Source organism: Symsagittifera roscoffensis, chromosome 4, assembly GCF_963678635.1.
Source record: "Symsagittifera roscoffensis chromosome 4, txSymRosc1.1, whole genome shotgun sequence".
In the NCBI taxonomy this organism is placed as follows: Eukaryota; Metazoa; Xenacoelomorpha; order Acoela; family Convolutidae; genus Symsagittifera; species Symsagittifera roscoffensis.
This window is the reverse complement of record NC_087065.1, coordinates 30,009,653-30,035,836: the sequence shown is the minus strand read 5'-3', so window position 1 is coordinate 30,035,836 and position 26,184 is coordinate 30,009,653. Positions and strand designations below refer to the sequence as shown.

The window sequence follows — 26,184 nt, the reverse complement described above, 5'->3', positions numbered from 1 at the left end:
TTGTGTCCAATTTTGTAAGTAATTCTTGGAATTGTTGTGTACGGATGTGATGTTGTATGTGAGATTTAGAGTATATACCAATCGATTGTAAACCGATATTTGGGTTGTGGGCAATAGCTTTAATGCTTTCGGGTGAAAATGTTTATAATGGTTGCATTAGTGTTGGATATGGTGTAAGAAGATAATATTTATCTTCGTCGGGATTTAGTTGTACTACATTGTGGATACTTTCTGATACACATGGGAATGCTGTATCCCAGAAATAAGTTCTTCGTGAAAGTGTCGACAAAATGTACTTTATTTTTATAGAATATAGGGATTATTTTATAGCCTCTTTTGTCTTCGAAAACATATAAAGGTGATACTTTTTTGGTACAAGTGTAATACCAAAAGATGTTTCCTTCATAATCAATAAAATTTGATGTGTTTCCTGTTAATAAATATCCTGCATAGGGAATTTCTAGAACTGCTAGTGCGCATGATTGTAGAATTTGTGTTCTCTCAAGTTCGCATAATTAATGTAGTGTTTCTAATTCTGATGAGGACACTTCTTGAAAAATCCTGCTTTTTTTGTAATCGAATTTCATATCTAGCTGTATGTCATAGTGAATTTTGCCTAAATGTGTGTTTTTCAATAGTGATAGTTCTTGTAGGCGTGTACTATCTTTGTCTTGTGGTTTATTTTTCCACCAAGGTTTCCTGTGTTTTTAAGGAGGTTTACTGGTATATATGAGTTTTCGTCATTTGTTGTATGATTTGTTGCATGTGGGTTTTTTATGACTTTTCCTGTATTCATATCGAAACGTTGTTCATTTTCAACAGGAATTTCTGAATAGTGTGTCTTATATAGTGGTTTATTGTATTTGCATGCAATATCTGTTTCTGGATAATTATGGAAAGGTGTTAATTTGTTTTCTTTTTAGTGAATGTTTCGAAATTTATAACTGCTATGCGTGATTTTCAGGGATTTACGTTTTCAGAAGAGATGGATTCAACAACATATTTTTGATGGAATTTTATCATTCTGGCGTGGATTTTTGCTACTTGAAATGTGGTACATGTGTCTTCAGGAAACCAGACAATTGTTGCTTGAGGTTCGAGTGGTAGGATCAAAATATCCTTGGTCAGTTTTGCAAGGGAGTCTGATTCCTTGGTAAAGTATAGTGTCATCCTTTAGGTCTCGTGTTAATTTTACTTTGCTGTGAATTTACATCCTGTTAGTGTTGTGGTTCGTGCTTTCGAGTAGAGTGTAGCTATAATGTTTGTGACTTTTATAGCTTGTGGTTCGGATTCACATTGTGTGACTTGATTTATTGCATACTTATGTAGTGTCTTTCGTTCGTTTTCTCCACAATCATAGAGTGTGATTAGTAAACCTTCAGGTCCTGTTCGGGGGGAAGGATTGTGATTTGGTTCTGAAAAATTAAGAAAAAAAGGGTCTGGAAAATGAGTATCTTTAAAAGATACATGTGTATGATAATCCTGAATATGGATTATAAAAAGTTATGTATCGAATTGTCTTTTTGGTGTATCTATCGTATTTGTATATAATTTCCGTTGTTATAAATGGGGAAGGTAAAGATTGAGCTATTATATTCGGAGAGACTAAGGGGAATGGATGTTGAACTATGTTATTTAGTCTCATTGTGATATCGAATTTGAGTGTTATATCTTGTTATAGTATTTGTATGTTATGTTCTTGTATATCTTTGTGGATATCGTGTCTATAATGTAATCAGTTTAGTGCCCAGTTGTGTAACCTGCTACTTTTTTGATGTTGACCAAATAATGGAGGGGATGCTACGAATGTATTCTAATCTAATCGTAGAGGTGTGTTATTGGTTGATTGTTCTCGATATCGAGCGTCGAGATTTATAGGAAAATTTAGAGGAAAAATTGTTGGTGATATTTGACTTAGGGAGGGGGTTGAGGGAAGTGAAAGTATTTCTGGTAGTGTTGATAATGTTGTATCAGATGAAACGTCGATTGGATCGTTAACTGAATTTGGTTCAACTTAAGTGTAGGTGTGTGTCGCGCAATATGGGAGACGATCTGTAGTAGATGGGCGATTAAAAGGATTTTCTCTAAATTGTTCCGATGTGAGAGTTGAACCTAAGTAGTCTGATGGTATATTTGAAATGCTTCGTTGTGGAGCTATTGAGGGTATCTGGAATTGTACTAGTAAAAAGGTCTAAATGAACTGGTGTTGGTGACTGAGGTATATTAAAATGAATTCTGGGGGTTTGGAAATTTCTATTTCGTCTTGGATGTATAATTTGTCTCTTTATTTTGAGTGTGTTTCGATTTTGACTTATGTGTCTTATTCTATTAAGCACTTGTTGGAGAGGGGGTGTATATTATATGTTGGTTCGTATTGTGGTTCACTCAAAGGTGCGTGGCGAACAACTGGTTCTAATGGTTCGGATAATCGTGCGTGTCTTTCTTTAAAAGTATATGGATTGTCTTGAAAAGAAATGCGTGTTGACCATTGGGGATTTTGAATAAACATTGGCGTTGTGGGAGGTTCTTGGGATGTCGTTGGTGGAGACTTGGGTAGGGCTTGTTGATTAGCAATTTTGGAAAAATTTCAAAGTAGAATTTTTGAAGAAATTCTATGTTTGTTTTAGTTTTCTTCGATAAAAAGAATTAAAAGTATTGTTGCTAATGCGAATGTGATTATTGCCTTTTTCATACATTTGCACATTTTCAGTATGATTGATGTCAAAAATGTGAGAAAAATAATGAAAAAGAGAAAAACATCGGTTCTACTATATAGATGTTGAAACATTTAGAGAATTATTGAATTATCGTACCTGTGTAGGTGATCAAGGATTTGGGCAAGGTTTGTATAGGCTTGGAATAGGAAATAGAAGATTAGGAAAAAGTTGCAAAAAATTATTAGAAGGAGTATCAGCTAATATGATTATTAAAACTTCAAAAAAGATTGAAAGTTTTCCTTGAAGGTTCGAAAATATTTGATGAATTTTGTTAACCTTTTCCGAAAGAAGCATTGGAGAAATGATCCATTCTGTCGAAATATTTTTTGTTTTTTGAGGCTAAATTCGAGTGTGTTCGGATTATTTATTGGTTTTTTGACAAGTGGGTTGGATTTTGGCAATTTTTGTTGAGGGGAAATTTTATCGTCTCAGAAAGGTCTTCCTAGTTTTGTTTTTATTTATGGAATAATTGGGGGTATCTAAGAGTTATTCGTACTTTAGACTAAATGATCAAGTTTTTTTTTGCTCTTTAGGCCAATTTTACATTTTCGCTTGGGGGAGTTTTGAGGTCTAAATTGGCAAAACATTGTTGATCTTTGTTCTACTTTAAGAGGGGAGGGTTGTAATATTGAGATTTTATTTATTTCAGTTGTCAATTTTGAGTGGTTTGTTTATTTTTGACCTGGAGGTCTTGAAATATGGATACGCTTGAAGGTTATTATTTTTCGGCTAATGAAGTCGTATTCTTAAAATGAGGCGATGGTTCCAAAAGGTTTCTATCGGCTGAATTTGAATTTAAGTTCTTAGGTACTTTTTTCAGCATGAAAAAGAGAAAATGTGTTGTGTTCAAAATGATTTAAAGAGGTAAAATTGTTAATTAAAATTAAGGTGGTTTCTGAAATTCGACTTTCTTTAGTATTATAGATTGTGGAATGAATGTTTTATAATCCCTTCGTGGTTGATTTCGAAGTCGCGATGATTTCTGTGTTCAGATTTTTCTTTTTGAATTTTTTCTATTAATTTCTTTCTGTTCGAAGTGTTTTGTTATCTCATTTGGAAGGTATTTGGTAAATTAATTCTTTCTGTATTTGTTGGGGGTGGTTTTGGATTAGAGTTTATATCAGTGTTTTGATTTTGTTTGGAATCTGAATTAATTTCAACATTTTTGAGTTCTGTAAAAGAGTATAATTGATTTAATTCGCGAGGAGCGTACTTTTTTGGATGATAAGATAGGAGGTTATTTCGATGTTGAACAATTTCTTTTTTTTGTTCGAATCTGTAAAATTGTATATTACATCAGTGCGTTTATCAATTATTTGATATGGTCCTTTTCGGAGTGGTTGTATTTTTTGGAAATTTTTTTTGTATTGTAAAATTTGGAGTTAAAACGAATGTTCCTACTTTTAAGTTTGTAGCTGGTGTAAATCTTAAATTGATTTGGTTATTTATATTTTGTCTTTTTAACATTGTGTTTTTTATCTCTGTTTAAAGTCCATTCAATATGTGTACCGGAAGCTTATTTTAAAAATTCAAGGTGATTAAAGTGGTCCTCATTGTGGGTATGTAGTGGTAGATTATAACATATTGTTTTTTTATTTGGTTGACAATAACCTTGTGTATTTTTTGAAGCTTTTGCTGTGAACATTATCGGTTTTTGCGGTTTTTGGTTGAAAACATTTTGTATGGTGACATTCCTAAAGTTGATGTTAATTGTGAATTATAAGATAGAGGGAACAGTTTTACATCTGTTGACCATTCAGTGTATCGTGTGTTGTTTCCATTAATGATACATCTGAGATATTCTTGTAGTGAACGGTTCATACCTTCGACTAGTCCATTTGTCCAAGGTGCATGAGATGTACGTGGTTTATGTTTTATATTATATTGGTGGCATAGTGTGATAATTTCGTTGTTAAAAAATTCAGTGCTATTATCTGTAACAAGGAGTTCGGGTAATCCGAATTTTGCTATCCAGTGTTCGTAAAGTGTTCTATATGCATAAAAAGAATTACAATGGGGTACTGGATTAAGTGCTACGTGGTGTGTGAATGCGTCTACTATTACCATTATAAATGATTTTCCTTCTGAAGTTGGTGATATTAGTCCTTTTGTATCGGATGAAGTTCTGTGATTGAAAAATAGACTTTGTCCTTTAAAATCTTGTTTTTCCGCAAATTGCTTTTGATTTGGATAGGGTTTATTTAATTGGCATGTTTTGCAACCGTTGCATAATACTCTAATCCAAATTGGAGCATTTGGGAATTAAAAGCTTCGAATGAAATTTGAGTATTTTTTTTCCGATTCTGAGTGTCCTTTAGTGTAGGTATGTGAAGTATGGAAAGCTAATAGCATCATACTTAAAGTTAGACAAGGTACTTTGAGATCAGGTGTTTGGTATTCCAAAATATTTGTTTTCTCATTTATAGAGGTATGATAAAATTTTCTTAAGTATCTAAGAAATGTCTTGTTTCCTAGAATTGTATTGTCAGCTTTAATTGGTTTGTTTTATATATGGGCAAAGATTTTAATTGTCTAATGACTGGGTCAAACTTTTGATGTTTTTTGTAACAATTCTAGTGTACATTTTTCTGTATTTGGTAGGAAAATGTTTTCAATTTCTATTTTCGATAGAGGTACTGTGTCAAGTTGGTCATGAAGGTTAAATACTTGATTTATCGTGTATTTTGAATCGTTATTCAATGGGCCTGATAATTTTATATTATCAGTAAGATTTTCTTTTTTTTTAAAGGTGAATAGATCTTTTCTATATGGTTGTTGTCTAATTTTTTGTATTGGGTATTGTTTTTAATCCATGTTGATTATGGAATTGGTTTAAATGTAGATTTTGCTAGTAAACCAACTTCATAGTGGTTGTTTTGACAATCTAAATGTAGTGTAAAATGTTGTAGGTTGTTTATTTGTGGTTGATCAAGTCAACTTTTACTGCATATTTACAATCTAATCGTGGTGAAGTTTCAACTTTTGCAAGAAAAAATTTAATGTTTTGTGGTATTTCGGCTGTTGTCTTCCTGTTAGCATTTGGTGTGGTGTATTTCTGCTAAGAGTATCTGGTAGTGCAGGGTTTTTTTTCCTGCTGTCTATACTGTCTGTAAGTTACAGAACTTCATTAAATTTAATTGAAATCTGTAAACTGTATGTTTTGGGTTCAATGTTTGTGTAAATAGGAATATACTGGGTCAAAATTTGAAGCATTGCACATTGCATAGAATGGTTGATCGGGATCTGGAATTGTGGTTGAAATTTGTTCTGTGAGAAGTTTTTGGATTTCTTCAAATCGTGTTTGGTGTTCTGTTGTCCATTCAAAATTGTTTTGTTATCTGAGGATGTTATAGAATGGTTTTAAGTATAATTGCATTTCGTATACGTATTTACTTAAGAAGTTTAACATTCCGAGAAATTCTTGGATTTTCTTTTTGTTCGATGGTGGTTGAAGTTTTTGGATTGCATCTATACGAGATTTCAATGGTGTTATGGTGTTTCTTTCTATAATGTGTCCCAGAAACTTTACACGTGTTAGAAAAAAATGTGATTTATCTGGGGCTGCTTTCATATTTTTGTGTAGTAATATCTGATGATATTTTTCTAAAACTGTTAACTTTTCTTCCTTGGTTTTTATGCATGAAAACATCGTCTAATTATGTGATTGGGTTTTTCTTGAGTATGAGTGGTCTGAAAATTTTACTCATAAACGCTGAGAATGGTGCTTGTCCTATAAATATGCCATAGAATATTCTATTGACTTCATTTTGTTGATTTCCGATAACAAATTAGGGTAATTGTAGTGATTGTTTGTCTAAAGGTATTTAATTATATGCACTAGTCTTGTCTGCTGTTGTGAAATGCTTACCGTTCATTTTTGTTAAGATTACTTGAATGGGTTCAGTGGGCCAATTACATTTAGACTCATCAATGAGTGAATCGAGATATCTAGCATTTAGAACTATTTTCAATGATTCTCCTTTGGCTAAAATCATAACGGGATTTATAAAATTGTTTCCTTTTGGCTGTTCTTCTTTATTTACTGGAGAAATGATTTCATGTTGTTTTAGTATGTCTAATAGTCTATTGACTTTGTCGTGTAAGTGAATTGGTCTTTTACTTGCTCTTTGTTTTTTTTAAAAACTGCATCAGGTTTTGAGGGCAGATGTAGTGGTGAGTTTACTTTTCCAACGTCAAATTTAGATGTTGCATAAACTTTTGGGTATTTTATTAGTAAATCGGCTAATTGTTCAAAATAATTTTGTGTTACCTGAGAGTGTTGAAAACTGAGCTTTATATGTTGGTTTAAAATTAGGTGTTTTTGTGAAATAGTCTGTGTTTTCGTTTTTCATAGCTTATTATACTATTTATTGATAATTCTTTGTCAAGAATTGTCGACTGATGTATATCTAAAAATTGTAATATGTTTTTTTACTCTATATGCTACTTCTTTAATGGGGGAAATTGTCGCGTTTGTTTCACAATAACCTAAAAGTCCTAGAGGTAGTAATATTTTGTATGGTGAATTTTTATAAACGTGTAAAGAAATGATGTCCGAATTTGAGTTTTTCATGTACTTAATAGATGAAATTGTAAGTTTATGAATTGGTCTGAAATCAAGGTCAGACATATAGAGATGTTGTCTGTTCTGACTTTTTTCATATTGATGAATTTGTTTGATTGGGAATTCATAGATATAAAGTGAAAGTGGTTTCAGGTGTTTACGTTCTTTATCGTATAGAGGGTAAATTTTCTCGTTTATTTTTCTCTTATATGAATTTTACTATTTAAGATATTTTTTGTTGGTATACATTTAGTAATAATTGGTATTTCGATAATATTGTGTTTTATATCAGTGATATGGAAAGTTTGTTTAAATGGTTTGCTCATGAGTTTGTTTTGTTCCATTGTTCGAGTGGGAACAAGGAAGAGTTGGATTTTTCCATATTTTGTTAAGGTTGCGCCTTTTGATGTGGCTAGTCTACTTATTGTTTTGAGAGGCAATAAATTTGAATGTAGAATTTTGATTTCATTCCATGTGGGAATGTTGATGATATTTGATTTTGCGCCAGAATACATTAAAAAATCAATTTCAAGATCTGGTGGTTGAAATTTTTTGCTTTTTGGGCTTACTAAGAGGAATGGAATTGTCCAAATTTTTTCTTTAGGTGGTTATTTTGGTACGTTTTGATAGATGTGATTTTTATTTGAAGTTACTACAAGTTTTTCTTTTGTTTTCTCCTCTACTATTTGTTCAATTGTTTTGTTGTTGTTTATCGGTCTTGTGTAATAGTTTAGAAGAAGCTCTGTCTAATTTTCATGTATATGGGAATGAAATGGTTGTTCGTTTGTTAGAGGTTCGTAGTAATTTTCAACATTTATCAAGTTATTTGAAATTGCATTTTCTGTGTCGCTTTCACTGTCTGTGGATTCGCAATTGATGTGACTCAATTGTAATTCTGTATTTTCTATGTTATCGATACCAGGGGGGTCTGAATTGACTACTTCAGATGTTTGTTCTTGATTTATTTGTCTTTGATGTTTCGGCGTGTTGCTTCTATAATTGTTTTGGGAATGTGGATAACTTTCTACAGGTTCTTCTTGTGTTATCTCATCTACTAATTGTTCAATTGTTTTGTTGTTGTTTATTGGTCTTGTGTAATAGTTCAAGACAAGCTGATCATGATTTTCATAGATATGGGAATGTATTGGTTGTTCGTATATAACGGGTTCGTAGTCATTTTCAACATGTATTATGTTAATTCAAATAGCGTTATCCGTGTCGCTTTCACTGTCTGTGGATTCGCAATTTATGTGATTTAATTGCAATTCTGTGCTTTCTGACTTATCAAAACCGGGGGAGTCTGATTGAGTTTCTTCAGTAATTTGTACCGGATTGATTTGTCTTTGGTGTTCTGATGTATTACTTCTATATTTTCGTTGAGAATCTGGATAACGTGTGTTATTTCTATGTGGTGATTGTGAGTATCTTCTTTGTCTATTGTTAAAGTTTGAATTTCTTTTTTGTGAGTTATAGCGTGATCTGTTTTGATAGTTGTTATAATTTGATCTTTGATAATTTGATCTTTTTTTAGAATATTCATGTGATCTATTGTTTTGATATCTTTGCTTTCGATCATTTGAACAATTTCTATTCCTATTATTGGACTTATTTCTATTTCTATTTTATGACGAGTTTCTTGATCGATCATTGGAAAAGTGTCTATTCCTAGATTGTGAACGGGTACTGGTTTCAAACGAAAATTCTGGTCGGCTTGAATTTGATCTTGAAAAAATGTTTCTATACTGATTGTTTCGACTATTTAATGAACTATACTTGTTTTGCGAGAAATTACGTAAAAATTTTTGATTTGCTGATCGTCCTCTGTAGTTTGCGTTAGAAGGTGATTGATTTCTACATTAATTTGAATTATTTGGGAGTTGTTTTCCAGAACTATTATTGCTGTGGATGTTTTTGTTAGGTAAATTTTGATTTTTTTTTCATGTACTGATGAAATGATGGGTTTGGTTCTCTGTACTTTTGTTGTTTATTCTGATTGTCTTGCTGTTTTTTTCTACAATCAGCAATACTGTGTCCGTGTCTTCGGCAATGGTAACACAATTTTTTGAACGATGGTTTACCTTTAAAATTTTGTTTTTTCTCATATATAATTAAAATTTCAGTGATTTTTCAGAATAGATCTGTATCTGAGTCGTGTGTATGATTTATTTGTGTAGTAGTGTTTTGAGTATTATTGATAAATTGTAGCTTGAGATTTTGTGTTTCTTCTAGATTCATAGTGATTTCTGCGTGTACTAATTTATCAACTAATTTTCTAAAGTTTAAGTCTGTTTCTCGAATTAGAATTTCTGTCATCTTTGTATTTTTATTATCATGAGTATGAGTGAATATGCTTTTCGGACTAATGTTTCATTCTTACTGCGACTTGTTTAATCGTTTCATTTATTAGTCTAAGAATTTCATTGCATAAAACTCTTTGATGTTGTTTGTGTCTTTCAGAGTCAAACATTTTTGAAAATTCTTGTGTAAACCTTTTCCAATTTAATTTTTTATCTATAAGTAAAACTGGAAAGCATTTTTGGGCAGCGCCATCAAGTGTAGTTTGGATTAATGCTGTGCGTCTATGTATCCAATTTTGATGAAGTGGCGTATTTATTGGTTCAGGTCCTATGTTCAAAATTAGATTTGCTGTGACCGCGTTTAGATAGTCTTCTACAGAGCATTCAGGATCTGTGCCTGTGAAAACCATTAATGGCATATTTGATGATTTTGATGACTCACATATTAGGCATGGATTCATAGTCATCTGTAGTGAGTCTGCGGCATTTGACATTTTTGAAAAACTAGTAGGTTTGCTTTTTGTTATTTCGTCTTGTTCTAAATAATATGGTAGTGGAATTTCATTATGCTTTCGAGTTGGTTGGTAAGATTGTGTATTTACTGGATTTTGTGATTGAAAATTATTATTCTGAGATGTTGGATTTGTTCTAGGTTGTCGTATTCGTTCTTCTGGTGTATATGGTTCAAGATGGTTCAAGAATAGCTGGTTGATCTATGTTGTAAGAACGAGGTCTCTGGTTTTGTTAAATTCGTTGGTGATTTTGATAATGAGATTCCTCATCATCTGATCGAGAGTAATTAGCTGTATAAAAAGGTGTTTGATATCTAGTATAATTAATCTGTGTGTTATTTTTATTTTGTTGAAAAAATGGATAGTTTTCACTTCGATCCTGTTAAATTTGTGGATAGACATCAAAATTTTCCAGAGTTAGATGATGTTTCTTGTGAACTTTGACTTTGTGAAAAAAAAATGGTTTTTAGTGTTTGTTCTAGAGGATTTATTTGTTTGTGGTCTATTTACGTAGTTGTATTTATGTTCTGCAAAATTACTTCTATAGAATGTTTTTTGTTTTTGTGTTGGTTTTGTCACTGGTCTAAATGTTTGATAATCCATTTGTGTATTTTTTTGTGTATAAACCATTTGTGGAACAACTGAGGGTTCACTGTAGATTGTAAAGTTACCTGTGGTAATGTTGGATTTTTTGATCTTGGAGTTGTAAGATTTGGGTGAATAGGTGAGATACTTCCTTTTACTGTAGTTGTTTTTGTTTCAACTTTTTCTTCACTTACAAAAATTGACGGGGTTTGGATATCTTGCTGTAAGATTTCTAGTTTCATTTAGGTTTTCTTGCTGTAAAAAGGTTGAGTTTAAACCATTGTTTCCTGCTCTATCGGGAAAGAATGAATTATAGTTTAAAAGTGTTGCGTCAACTGTGAGTGGATATATTTTAACATGATTGTTGTGAATAGAAAGTGTGCTAATTGCTTGGCTTGATATATCTGTTGGTATATAAACAAATAAAACATGAGACCATTCTCGGTCCCAAACCTAATATGATTGTTCTGCTGAGACAGTTTCATCATTTATATCTTGTGGTCTTAATTTTTTTCTGACATGTAAAATTAGCTTAATTTTATGTGTAAATTAATCAATAATAAACCATGCTAAAATTTTTTGTAAATCGTGTTTAACATGTTGCTTGATATCATTACTTGTTAAATTTTTACGGATTGTGTTCAAAAATTCCGAAAATGTTGCAATTTTATGTCTTACCGTTGTATGTCGAGATGTTTGACTGGTGAATCTCCTTGAGATTCTGTTCTTTCTAATATAGATAGATAGCTAATTGAAAATACATCATTAGTGAATATTGAATTTGCTCTTTGTGAGTTTTGATGTTGTATATTTTTTATGTATTCTGTGAATACTTTTGAAAATTCAACTTCTATGTCATCTGTTTGAATTGGATATCTACCATTTGGTGAACTGATTTCTATGGTATAGATTCTATATTGTTGTGTAATGTTACAAACTTCGTTTAGATAAAGGTCAAGGAGTTGTCTTTTGATTTTTTTCTGGGACTTCTCTTTTACCTGGGCTATCTCCTTTTCAAATAAATTTGCGATTAGATTTTGACAAAATTGTACTTGTCTGCTATCTTCAGCTAGTGAGTTTATGAAAAATGGGAGAATGGAGTTTTCTTGATTTTCTTCATTTAGAAACGTTTTTGTGTTTTATGACTGTTAGTGTGTAATTTTCAATGTGCTTTATTTGTTGATTCCAATTGTATAGGCGTACTGGTTTGTTTGTATATGACTTTGTTAATCTTCGTTTTCCTTTTATTGAAGAATGTGATGTTGTGTCTGAGTCAGAAAATTATCCTTGATTGTTAATTTGGTGATTTTTGTTTATTGAGTCTTTTAATTTCTTGTTTTTCACTGGTTTCTGATTCGGAGACAGCGTTTCTTTGCTTGGAAAATCGTTTTCGAATAATTTGTGTTTGTTTGCTTATAATTTTCTTCCTAAGTGTTTGTCGTTTTGTTCTTATGTATCCTTTTGTTTGTCTATTTGGTGTGATTACAAGGTCGTATCTTTCGTCGTTAATTATACAATTGTGTAGTATAATTGTTTGTTTTTTTCCTAAAAAGTCTCATGCCATAAGGTTTAGAATGATGGATGCATGATTGAGATTAGAGATTTCTAATGTCTTAAACTGTTAGTTCTCACAATTTTTTGTGGTTAGCTTAATTTGGGTCATGTATTGTAGGGTTGGAGAAAAAAGTGTATATCGATTCGTGAGAATGATTTTTACTTTCTCGTGGCTAGTCTAAGTTAAGGGTTAACTTAATTAATCTTACTTAGGGGTAGTGATTTATGATCAAGGGTTGGAGAATAGTAAATCGATCCACAAGGTTCAGGTATAACTAGAACGCAAGTAGTTCGTTAGATACCGTTTTATGACTAACTAAATCTAAGTACTATCCTGGGTCAGCTAACAGGGGGGATCAAGTGAACGATGAGTAACCGAAGTTCTTTACTGTTTATCTTAATTTTGGTTAGTTTTTTGAAAAGTTTCTGTTAGTTCTGGGTCTTGATCAAGGGTTGGGTAGTGATGATCAGCCTTGATGATCAGCATATTAAAAATAGAAATAATTTAATTCAATTTACTTTAAGTGAAATTTAATTAAAGATCCAAGGAAGGCCTTGATGATCTGTTGCTTTAGAAGATTAATTTGAGTGGAAACAAGGATAAGCCTCGACAATTTAGGTAAGAATTTAAGTGAAAGAAAAAGATAAGTTTTATTTTTGATGATGCTAGTAGTTTTCAGCTGGGATGAAGAATTGATTTATTTAAACTAACAATTTGTTTTTTATTTTGTATGTTTGTAAATGATGTAACTAATTTTTGTATTTTTATGTTTTAAGAAGTTTTTTTTCCAAGATGTTTTAAATTTACCGCAGATTTTTTAGGGAGAACGACTAGGGATGTTTTTATCAGTCGTTATTGTACAATAGATATGTTTTGCGCCTTGAATGATGGTTGAAAACTTTGCTTCAAAAATTCTATATCAGTAAATGAAAATTTAAATTTACTGCTGGTAAAATTCTAAATAAAAAAGTTTGATTTAGCTTTTGCCGTACGAGCATGAAATCTATTGGTAGATTTCGTTCTAGTCGTATGTTTTCTCTTGTCCGATGTCGTCTTCCAATACCGAGTAATTCTCGTATTGTTCGGAAAAATGGCTTTGATCTATTGAGTCGTCTAGACATTTCTTCAAAGTTTTCGTCATATAACAGTTTTTGAATTTGTTATATTTGTCTAATTTTAGTCTAATATTTTGGTTTGTTCTAGTCTAAGTTGTTTGTAAGGTCTTGTAAGGTGATTTTTGGTTGCACCATATGAGTTATGACCAAGATGGTTAACTAATAGAGTAATTTCAGATAAGGTACACCATCTCTCGTCACGCTATCTTACTTTCGTCCGGATAGATTCGTGCAGCTTCTTAGTCTAATACCGATCTTAATTTTACTCTTATATCTCCTAGTCTCAATAGATCTAGAGTATACTGGTTTGTTACGATCCGTCTCTTGAAGAAATCAACTAAGTTCCAAGCTAAATTCAAATCTCTCGGGTGCTGAAATTACAAGTAATTTCAGCACTTACAAATAAGTGGGTTGTTAGTTTGATGGAGTTTGATTGGTTAGTATTCAATATTTTATAGGGATAAAAATTAAGAATAGTGACCATAAAAAAATCTAGTTTAGATCTGGTTCCATAATTGTAAAAAAAGTAAAATTGTAAATGTACTAAAAAACTAATTGTATTAAACGAAATTCTTATACCATTTTGACGGAATCTGTTTAAAAAATTCTGCTGCGCTTCTTTGCGAAATATAGCAATAGCTGCTGCTGGTCAAAATTGGCGATTTAGTTCCAGATATTTAAACTATGTCTGTATCATTAAGTAAACTTAGGGTATGTAGAGAACCATTAGTCTAACAAATCTAATTACGATCTGCAAAGACGCAGAACTGATGTCGCAGAACTGTGATGAGAAAGAGAGATATACATGATCCCAAACAAAAACTCCAAAAATCATATCTCCGATTAGAAATACTGGTTTTAAAGAACAGATACAACAAGAAAATTTTGACCGTTGCAACCAAGCGCGGATCTAGGATTTTTTCGAGGGGGGAGAGATTTTTTAAAAGAAAATCGAAATTTTATCGACATTTTTTAAAAGAAGTTTTAGTAAATTTTAGACCCACTCAAAATTAGTAAATATTGGCGCCAAAGGCTCCCTTAGAAAAGTTTTAGGGTCCGACCGCTAAAAATGGTTCTCTCACAACAGTTGAAATGGGTACCCACCCCTTCTTTGGTTGTGGGGGGGGGGGGGGGAGGAGGAGGTTCTATCGTTGAGGGGAGGGGAGTCCTATCCGACATCTCCCCTAAATCCGCTGCTGGTTGCAACTGCGCTGCTGATTGCAACTGCGCTGCTGGTTGCAACTGCGCTGCTGGAGTATACTGACCTTTGCACACTTTTATTTTGGCATTCAACTCTGTAATTTTGCTCGCAATTTCTTTAATGTCTGCATCCAACGCAACTACTGACTCTCGTTTCTGCGCCTAAGAATGAGCTAGTTTGAGTTTTCAATTATTTACTCTAGGATAGAAGGGAGAGAGCCCGAGTTGACCAGAAATTTTTAATATCATTTATTTTTCATATATAAAAAAATGACTATCATTCAATTTCGTACAATTCCATACGTGCAGAAGATTCTACGAAAGCTCTACGACAATCATGTTGTAATATATAAAAGGTATATGATAAGCATTTTTTCTATAAAAAGTTTTTTTTTCGAGTTTTGTAAAGTTTCGGCCAAAAACGCAATAGCCACAAATTCTAACACAAAAAACCGCGTTGGTTGAAGGGAAGAAACCTCAAAGATTTCACAGAAACTCGGCAATTCAGTAACAACTGTATGAGATAATAGTTCATAGATCAATCAGATCTATGAATAAAAACATCAAATTTTTGTATACGACTAGAAATTTTTTACCCAAAGTTTTTGCTGTGAAAAAAACATGGCCTAATTTTTTCAACAAATTGAAATATGTCGTTAAAAATGTTAATTTTGAGCATTAATTTTGAGCAATTTTGTTAATTGTTTGAGCATGAAATTTTATTTGGGTTTAAAATGAGAAAACAAACTGCCTTTATATCTTTTTCGTTGGAGTTTTTTCATTGGAATTTTTTTATTCAGCACTGTAAAAATGCGTATCATAAATGAATCTTTAAAAACCGTCAGTAGTAGGATGGTTTCTATGTTCTAAGTTCAAGAGATATCACAAACTAAAACGCCAGATAAAAAAAAAGAAAAAACACAACAGTGATAACCCACACTGGATTCTCATGGAAATGATTGATTTTAATGATTGATTTTATAGGCAAAAAAACATAAACCATATGATCGACTTTCTTTACCCATCTAACAATGAAAATAGAACTTTAGCGGTTTTTAATCAATTTCAGAAATCAAAAATCAATGATCAAAAACCCAATTAAATTGATTGGCTCTCCACGCCCTAGCCCCTCAATTGAAATTCAAATTAGAAAAACTACTTTTATGATGTCATAATTAAATTAAATTTTGCATGGTGAGCAAATTAACAATTGTGCACAAAATTTTTCATAATATTTTACATAGTAAAATCACGACGTATTCAGCCATATTAACACGTGACACGATTAAAAAGATGGAAAAATTTTAAAGTGAGAGGGAGAGAGGGAAGAGCCAATCGAGTTTTTAGCGGTCACAAAAATCTATAAAGATCTTTTTTTTTAGAAAATTGGGCTCTTTTCCAGCTTTCTATCCCCTCGCAAATTTATAAATTAAAGCTGTTCTTAAACTGTTTACATTTCAATTTGCATGAAAGAAATTTTGTAAAAGTTTTTCCTCCTGTTCACGCTGACACGTCTTAATGCAGTTTCAGACATGAGAAGTCATTTTAATTTTTTTTTTCGTATATTGAATTTCAGAAGAAATAAAACAAAAGGGGGACTGGAAAAAAAGCCGAAAATTGTTTGCAGATAATGAAAATGGCTTTTTTCCAGTTTTCCATCTCCTTTTTAAAATTAGAAAAAAACAGCTGTTCAAAAATTGTTCACATGGCATTGTGCATGCAAGAAATTTCGTATAACTTTGTGAAACTGTTCACGCTGACACGTTTTGATGCAGTTTTTAACATGAAAAATTATTCTATATCAACTTGTAAACACTGAACAGCAGAAAAAGTTAGAAGGGGAATTTGGAAAAGAGCTACAAAAGATTTGGATGATAACTTTGCACAACTATTTTTCATAGAATTTCCGCAGGCATCAAACTATTGTCAAATCATAGTTCTACAAAACTAGAACCCAAACTAAAACGTTTCCCAGCTAGTATCAGCCCCTTCATTGTTTGGGCTCTTTTCGAGTTCCCCCTTTGGTTTTTTTGGAATTTTCAACTTATTCAAAATGATTTTTCACGTTATAAAATGCATTAAAACGTGTCAGCGTGAGCACGTGAACAAAATTTCACGAACAATATTTCGTGTATTTGGACAGCTTTATTTTGAAATTTTACGAGGGGTTGGGAAACTGAAAAAGAGCCATGGTTTGTTATCTGCCCCTTCACACCAACCACACATCCTTCTCTTCAAAAAACTCTTGTTCCCCCCTCCCGTCTCCTTCCTAATAAATCCCTCCCAATTTACGTTCAATGAACCTACTAGAGTAATTTCGGATAGGGTACACCGTCTGCTCGTCACGCTATCTTATTTTTGGCCGGATATATTCGTGCAACTTCTTAGTCTAATACCAATCTTACTCTTATATCTCCTAGTCTCAATTAATCTAGCGTATACTGGTTTATACCAATCGGTCTCTTTGGAGAAGGCAACTATATTCTAAGTTAAATTCAAATCTCACTGGTGCTGAAACTACAAGTAGTTTCAGCACTTACAAATAAGTGGGTTGTTATTTTGATGGAGTATGATTGGTTAGTATTCAATATTTTATAGGGATAAAATATTAAAACATTGTACAATAATAAATTCTAGTTTAGATCTGGTTCCACCCATCCGGGGTTTACAGAGTTTTTGTTCTTTGACATTCTACTTTAATGGAGGATGGATGATGATCATTTGGTTATCGCGAGCATCTTTTCTTTTCCGTTCTGGAAGAAGGATTTCCTCTCCGTCTGTTCCAGGAAGCTGGAATCGTTGACATCAACTTGTTCTTCGACGAGTGTGACCATTTATCACGATTGTTTCGGGGAGCTCGGATCGTGACTTCTGATCGGTTGGTTATGATAATTGGTTCTGTTTTGTAGAGAACAGTGTTCCAATCTCGTTTGGGAATGGCGTGAAGTTTGAGTTTGGACTGAGAGCCTAGTGACTCGGATCTGTACGTATACTTGAACATCGAGATGGCCATTGTTCTGAATCAATGGGTTTTCTTTGCTGCGAATCCAAGTCATACTGTAAATCCTTTGAGTAGTGACTGTAGGCAGCATATCGGTTGTGTTTAGCCATTCTGTAGTTTGAGTGTGACTGGGTCATCAAGCTCCTTGATGCTCGTTTTTGGCCTGTGTGTAATCTATATACTGCATTATATCATTTACATATATAAGTTATTGTTAATATTGTTTTAAGTTCAGATTTTTTATTAGTTTTTTCGCAAAAGCGTTTTTGTTTGGTTCTGTTATTTTTAAGAGTTGCTCACCCTGGAGCTCTCTTATCAAAAATTGACGGAGTGCTTGTAGTGCATGGTGAAGGCATGTACTTCGAGCGGCGTCGTTCTGGTGGGTTAGGCCAGAAGTCTGGTATGAGTTCATGCTCTTTTTTAGTGGGGTCCTGTTCTGTGTTAACCTTTTATTTTTTTAATTACTGGTTTTTTCTTTTGCTGTTTTGGTTGTGTCCTTTTTTCAAAAACCAAATCGTTTGGTTTGGTTTGTCTTTCAACTTTTTTGTGTTTTATTCGTTCTTTTTCGGACTTATGAATCGTCTTTAAAAGAATATTTTATCCAGTTCTTAAGCTGGCATAATCCGTTTTGGGTACCGTGGGTTTTCTTCTTTTAGTCATGCTGTTAGGTTGTGGTTTGTGGTGTTTAGTAAGATGCGTTGGTTAGTTTGGGTTATTTTATAATTCTTTTCCAACCGGGTTGAAGGAAAGCTTGAAACTACTGGTTAGAGTTGTTATCAGTGAAAGTTAAAACTTAAATTCAATATTTTAAACAATTCGTCGTGGGCGAGCAGTGCGATTATGGATAGGATTGTTGGCGAGTGAAGGGTTGTAAACTATAGATAAGCGTCTTTAAAAAGTTAGTACTGATTGCATTTGTATAAAATTATTAGTTGAAAATTCAGTTTTACAACTTTTTGGAGTTGAAATTATTAATTTGTTTTCATCTTAATTAAATCTACTGCATAAGGGAAAAGATTTTATATATCAATTTACTGCTGTTTGGGGGAAAATTTTGCTGCTTTAATCATTGCGGTTTGTTAATAAGGTTTATCAATTATGAAAAAATTTTCTGTCTTTCATTTGATTTTTCTTTTTGTAGGTGATTGTACTGTGAAGGCTAAAGAAAAAGAAAAAGCATTTGGTGAAGAAAGATTAGTTTTATTTCAAATTTATTAGTTTAAATTATTCATTTCACGTTACCTAATTGTCGGGGAAGAATTCATGGGGAAAACGTTAAGAATAACTTCGGATGAGGTTAGTAGTTTTGCTAGTATGCGAATGATGTTTTTAGTTTAAAGACGTGGCCAAAGCAACTGAAGTGCTCTGATGGTCTTTAGTTCTTCGGTGCCAGGTGCAAATTCATACGGTGTATTTTGAATACGGCTAAAAAATTTATGATTGTATTAAGTGTTATGTGTGAATTCCAGGATCGGGACTTCGATGGGCTGTAGGAATTCATGTGGGATGATTAGGTGCCGGGATTCTTCTACGTTAAAGGTCTTGGTTAAGGGACAGAATATATACATCTGGGTGATGAGATCATAATTTCGGAGGGTGACTTGGAAGTTAGTATCTTCATTACAATACGTGGAGTTAAGAAAGAATGGTGAGATGTATTTGGAGTTAATGAATTGATATCTATGGTGAGGTTGTCGTGATGGTGTGTGCAGTGTGTAACGATTTTGTATAAATCTATAGAAAGTATAAGTATAAGTTTGTTTAGTACGTAACATGATGTCGTGTGAACAGTGCAAATCACTTTCTTTTGGTGTGAGGAAATGAAGGGTTAGTGAGAAATTGTTAAAAGAAAAAAGTGGTGTGATAGGGATATTGTTTTGGTGTTTGGCTGGATAGGAAACTGAGCGGTGAAGGGATCCAACTTGGCGGCTCATCGTGGGCTAAAAAGTTGGTTGTTCTGAGAACAAAGTTCGTGGTATGGGTTTGTTCAATTATTTGTTCATATGTGTCGCCATTTTGGGATTGTTGTGTTACTATATGCTGAATTGGGCTTTGTGGATAATTAGGTCTTGAAGATATGCTATGTTTCCAAGATTTCGCGGTACTAACGATAATGGAAAATTATGATTTAGGTTTGGTAATTGTGGTGCCGTAGGTGTTGTATTTGTGGTGTTTTGTGAATCGTCATATGTATTTGGTGTAGTTGATAATTTTTTATTGTAATCCTTGATTTGTGCATCTAAAAGTATTTTATTTACTGATGTAGAAAAAATTCCAAAAAATCCTGTAAAGAGTATGCGTGCTACGCTTGCTTGTATGTTTACTTGTGTGTGTATAGCACATAGGTTAAAGATTCATTTCAATAGAGAGAAAAAAATTCAATGAAATTAAACATTGCGTATAATATAGTCAATCTTTCTGAGATGTAATAGGGCCATCCTAGAAAGGCAAAAAGTTCGTTTTTCAGGTTTACAAAACTAAAAGTAATGATTGGTGATATATCCTCTGGTTGATATTTTTTGCCATTCAAATAAAGGTACTCTTTAAGGTCTTTAAAATATCCGCTGTAGTCTTGTGCGTAAATGTCTAAAAAGCCTGCTGTTTCTGCAAGTTTGCGTAAGTTTTGATCTTTTGATTGTCGTTGTATTGTGTCAATTTTTGTAAGTAATTCTTGAAATTGCTGTGTATTAATTTGATGTTGTATGTCAGATTTAGAGTATATGCCAGTCGATTGTAAATGGATATCTGGATTGCGGGCAATAGCTTCAATGCTTTCAGGTGAAAATTTTTTTAATGGTGGCATTAGTGTAGGATATGGTGTAAGAAGATAGTATTTATCTTCGTCGGGATTTAGTTGTGCTACATTGTGGCTATTTTCTGATCCACATGGGACTGCGGTATCCCAAAAATAAGATCTTCGTGAAGTGTGTTGACAAAATGTACTTTATTCTTATAGAAAATAAGGATTCTTTTATAGCATCTTTTATCTTCAAAAACATAAAGATGATACTTTTTTGGTAGAAGTGTAATACCATAAGATGTTTCCTTCATAATCAACAAAATTTGATCTATTTCCGGATAATAAAATATCCTGAATAGGGTATTTTAAGTATTGGTGATTTTTCCTAACTGAAGTGGAATTGATCTTTCTTATTCAGTTCAAACTGAAAGATCACTTCCCGATTTTTGTTAAAATTAGCTGGTGAAACATGACTTTTAGTCATTGGTTCGAGCAACTTTGTGCGGGTGATTTACCATATATATATGATCTGATTTGCTTCTAGAATTATCACTCAAAACTCATTAATTCACTCGACTGGTGTTGAGTGTATCAAAAATGAAGAAAGCAGGAGCAGAAGTTATTTTTGGTGCGAGCTCGTTTGTTCGCCAGGGAAATGGATCAGTTTACCAATTAAGAGAGGAAAGTGGTCTCTTTTTATGGGACACTTTTGTAGGAAAAGACGAGTGTTATGTAGTACGCACATTGAAACAGTGGCATTGCAGGATGGGTTATAATAACTACAAAGATTTAAGTCATTTGGAGCAACATGTTGAAGGCATGAAAATTAGTGATTTTAAAATTGAGAATTGTGAAACTTGTGAGTTGAATAAAGCAAAAAAGAATCCAGTCCCGAAAGATTCTTATACCAGGGCAACCAGGACACTAGATTTTGTTCACACAGATATTTTAGGTCCTATCGACCCGCTAGCAGAGGATGGACATAGATATGCTATAGGTTTTGTGGACAGTTTTTCTAGATATCTGAAAATTTATCTGAAAGGTTCATTGCAGACATAGGAGTCCCTCAGACTTTAGTTTCAGACAGCGCAGGAGAGTACATTGGTCAAGATTTTAGGCGATTTTGTAGGAAACAAAAAATAAGACTGGAAACATCGGCTCCTTATACCCCTCAAGAGAACAGAAAGATAGAAAGTTTCTGGGGAACAATTACTCCAATGGCTCGCTGCATGATTTTTGATGCGAATTTATCGAAAACTTATTAGCCCTATGCTCTTAATATGGCTGCTAATCTCAAAATATGTGCTTTCTTTCTGCTAAAGGCAAAACACCCTACGAGTCAATGTATGGAGAAAAACCCAATCTTAATTTTGTGAAAATTTTTGGGTGTGTAGCGTATAATTTTGTGGAAAAACAGTTTCGCAAAAAACTAGACAAAAACTCTAGAAGGTGAATTTTTCTGTGGATATCGGAAAATAGTAAAGCTTATCTGATAGAAATTGAGATTGAAGGAAACTCAAAGTGCAAAAGTCTAGAAACGTTAGTTTTGACGAATCTAAGTTCTACTTTGAGAAAAAGATAGAAAGTGACGAAAGAAAAAGAGTAGGTGATGTGGTATTTTTTGGAGAAGTTCTCGAAAAGATACCGAAAAGTGCTAAGGAAGCTTTAGCAGACCCTGACTGGCAAGAAGCAATGAAAAAAGAGTTTGATTCATTAGAGAAAAACAAAGTTTGGGAACTAGTTAGAAATAGAGGAGAGAAGTCTATAGGCAGCAGATGGCATTTTGCTTTGAAGTACGGACCTAATGGTGAAATTTCCAGGTTTAAGGCTAGGTTCGTTGCTAAAGGTTTTAGCCAAGTTGAGGGAAGGGATTTTTACGAAATGTATTCACCTACAGCCAAGACGTCGACCATAAGAATAGTCCTGAGCTTAGCAGTTCAAAATAGGTATCAGTTGAGACAGTTAGACATTAAAACTGCATACTTGAATGCCAAACTAGATGAAAAAATTCTTATGAAGCAACCTGAAGGGTTTGAGAAGTTTAATGAAGAAGGAAAACCTTTAGTTTGTCTTCTGAAGAAAAGTCTTTATGGACTGAAGCAGTCCGGTAGAATTTGGCATAGGACTCTAAAAAGCTATCTTGAGGAATTAGGTTTTGAAAATTCAGTTTTTGATGAGTGCTTGTTTGTTAGGAGGATTGAGGGAGAGATAGAAGGTTTAATTTGCTTGTGGGTCGATGATATAGTGGTTTGTGGAGCAGAAAAAAATTTCTGTAGCTGGTTTGAAAGCAATATCTCAGCAAAATTGAGATGAGCGAGATAAGTGATCTTAAATGGTTCTTAGGAATGAAAGTTGATTACTCAGGAAACGAAATTAGGATAAGCCAGGAGAAATAAGTCGAAAAATTGATATCAAGATTTAGGATGACCGAAGCAAAGCCGATAACGACCCCTATTGGTGAAAACGAAAAATTGACAAAAGAATATTGTCCTTTAGAAGGTAGCATTGAACAAGAAAATATGAAAAAAGTTACTATCGAGGACTTGTTGGTTGTCTAAATTACCTAGCTTTATCAAGTAGACCTGACATTTGCTTTGCAGCAAATCTTCTAAGTTCTTTTGTGGAAAATTCTGGTGAAAAGCATTGGAAAGCCGGAAAAAATTTTCTTAGATGTCTGCTAGGAACACAAAATTTACCTTTAGTATACAGGAGGTATAAGGTCTTGAATCTTGTTAGCTATTCGGATTCAGACTAGGCTGGAAATATAGAAGTACCTCAGGATATTGTTTTAAATTCAGTGACAACTCAGGTGTAATCAGTTGGTCTAGCAGACTTAAGCGTTGTGTATCAACTTCAACAGCCGAAGCAGAACACAATGCTGTGGTAGAAACAGTAAAGTAAGGAATTCATTTAGAGGGCATACTTAGCAACTTAGGCATAACTTGTAATAGGCTTTTAGAAGTTTTCGTTGATAACCAAGCTTGTATTGCCCTTAGTAAAAATCAATGAACCACGGCAAGACGAAGCATTTTGCCATAAAACTACACTTCCTTTGAGAGTTAGTTGAACAGAAGAAGGTGACATAAACCCTTTTACCAACAGCAAACATGCCTGCAGACGCATTGACGAAAAATTTGGGAAAGTGCAAAACTGCATTTTTCCGAAACATTCTACTAGGAACCACCTAATTTGAAAGGCGGGGTATTAGTGATTTTTCCTAACTGAACTGGAATTGATCTTTCTTATTCAGTTCAAACTGAAAGATCACATCCCGATTTTTGTTAAAATTTGCTGGTGAAAAATGACCTTTAGTCATTGGTTCGAGCAACTTTGTGAGGGGTGATTTATCATATATGTTTGATCTGATTTGCTACTAGAAATATCACTCTAAACTCATTAATTCACTCCTTATTAATCAACCGTTTGTCGCTGCAAAAACCTTGATATTTAGAACTGCTAGTGCGAGTGATTGTAAAATTTGTGTTTTCTCAAGTTCGCATAATTGATTCTGTTTCTAATTCTGATAAGGACATTTCTTGAAAAATTCTGCTTATTGGGTAATCTAGTTTCATATCGAGCTGTATGTCAAAATGAATTGCGCCAAAAAAGTTGTTGTTTATGAGTGATAGTTCTTGAAGGTAGGTACTATCTTTGTCTTGTGGTTTTATTTTTCCACCAATGTTTCATGTGCTTCCAAGGAGGTTTATCGGGTTTATGAGTTTTCGTCAGTTGTTGTATGATGTGTGGCGTGTGATTTTTTGTGACTTTTCCTGTATTCATTTCGAAACTTTGTTCATATTCAATAAAAATTTCTGAATATTGTGTCTTATACAGAGGTTTATTGTATTTGCATGCAAGTTCTGTTTCTGGATAAATTTGTAAACGTTTTAATTTGCTTTATATATTGTGAATGTTTCTAAATTCTTAATTACTATGCGTCACTTTTTCAGTGTTAACATTTTCATAAGAGATGTATTCAACAAAATATTTTATCATTCTAGCGTGGATTTTTGCTACTTGAAATGTGGTACATATGTTTTCAGGAAAACAGACATTTGCTGCTTGTGTTCGTGTGGTAGGATCACAATATCCTTGGTCAATTTTGCAAGGGAGTCTGATTCCTTGGTAAATTTAAGTGTCATCTTTTAGATCTCAAGTCAATTGTACTTTTTTACGTTGTAATTTCCATTCAAAAAACATTATTTCTTGGTATCCTTTATTTTTTGTGTCTGCTTTACAATTTGATGGATTGTTTATTCCAATGTGTGGTATCCAATTTTTATCTTGAAAATTATAAAAAAACTCTTCCATGTGCGCCGTGGAATGGAAATTTGTCGTGTAGTCTAATATGGCCTTGGTATCTTTCAAGTTCGGCTTGATGTGTGGAGTCTGCGAAAACATGAAAGTTTACTAGTTATCTATTTGTGCCTTTGTTTGATGTGACTTTTAATCTAAGAAGTTCGTTCTTACAATGGTCAGGGCTGAGATGTAAAAGTCTTTCGATATTGCGCTGGTAGGAAGATTCATGATCTAATCTATTTTTAATTCCATTTGAGACTTGTGAACAATGTAGTTTCTTTTCGGAAATTTTCGCTGTGAATTTATAACCTGTAAGTGTAGTAGCTCGTGCTTTCGAGTAGAGTGTAGCTATAATTTTTGTGAATTCTTTAGCTTGTGGTTCGGATTTACATTGTGTGACTTGATTAATTGCATATTTAAGTAATGTCTTTTGTTCGTTTTTTTCACAATCATAGTGTGTGACTAGTAAATCTTGAGGTCCTGTTCGGGGAGAAGGATTGTGATTTGGTTCGGAAAAAACCTGTAAAAGAAGGTTTTGGATTGTGAGTATCCTTAGAATATACATGTGTATGATAATCATGAGTATGGGTTATAAAAGGTCCGATTGTCTTTTTGGTGTATCTATCGTATTTGTAAATGATTTCTGTTGTTATGAATGGAGGAGGTAAAGATTGAGCTGTTATATTTGGAGGGGCTAGAGGGAATGGATGTTGAACAATAATATTTAGTCTTATTGTGATTTCGAATTTGAGTGTTAAGCTATATTGTTGTAGTATTTGTATGTTATGTTCTTGTATATCTTTGTGGATATCGTGTCTATTTGTAACCTGTTTAGTGCCCAGTGGTTTAATCTGCTACTTTCTTGATGTTGACCAAATAATGGAGGAGTTGCTACGAATGCATTCCAATCTAATCGTAGACGTGTTTTGTTAGATGATTCTTCTCGATATCGAACGTCGAGATTTGTAGGAAAATTCAAGGGGAATAGTGTTGGTGATATTTGACTTAAAGAGGGGGTTGAGGGAAGTGATAGTGTTTCTGGTAGTGTTGATGTTGTGTCGGATGAAACGTCAATTGGATCGTTTACTAAAAATGGTTTGCCTTGAGTGTAAGTGTGTGTCACCCAATATGGTAGACGTTCTGTAGTAGCTGGGGGATTAAAAAGGTTTTCTCGAATTTTTTCTGATGGGGGAGTTAAACCTAAATAGTCTGATGGTATTTTTGAAGCGCTTTGTGATGTGGTCGGGTGAATTGTACTGCTGATAAAGGTCTAAAGTATTTGCTATTGGTGACTGAGGTATATTGAATTGAGCTCTGGGTGTTCGGAAATTTCTTTTTCGTCTTGGATGTATAAGCTGTCCTTTTTTTTCGGGTGTGTTTTCATTTCGGCTTATGTGTCAAACTCTATTAAGAACTTGTTGAAGAGGGGTTATATATTGTATGTTGGTTCGTAATGTGGTTCGCGAACGACTGGTTCTAATGGTTCGGACAGTCGTGCGTGACTTTCTTCAAAAGTATATGGATTGTCTTGAGAAGAAATGCGTGTTGATGACTGGGGGTTTTGACTATTTGTTGGCGTTGATGGAATTTCTTGGGATG

The 26,184-nt window shown here is 33.3% G+C and overlaps 1 protein-coding gene across 1 annotated transcript in view; it reads right to left on the bottom strand.

Annotated features, from left to right (window-relative positions):
* Positions 1-26,184, bottom strand: part of LOC134844839 (dynein regulatory complex protein 9-like) — an 83,703-nt gene that overhangs the window by 24,931 nt on the left and 32,588 nt on the right. The window contains exon 7 of the mRNA XM_063861656.1: positions 14,611-14,707. Coding sequence (XP_063717726.1) covers positions 14,611-14,707 — 97 coding nt within the window. The remainder of the gene's footprint in view (positions 1-14,610; positions 14,708-26,184) is intronic.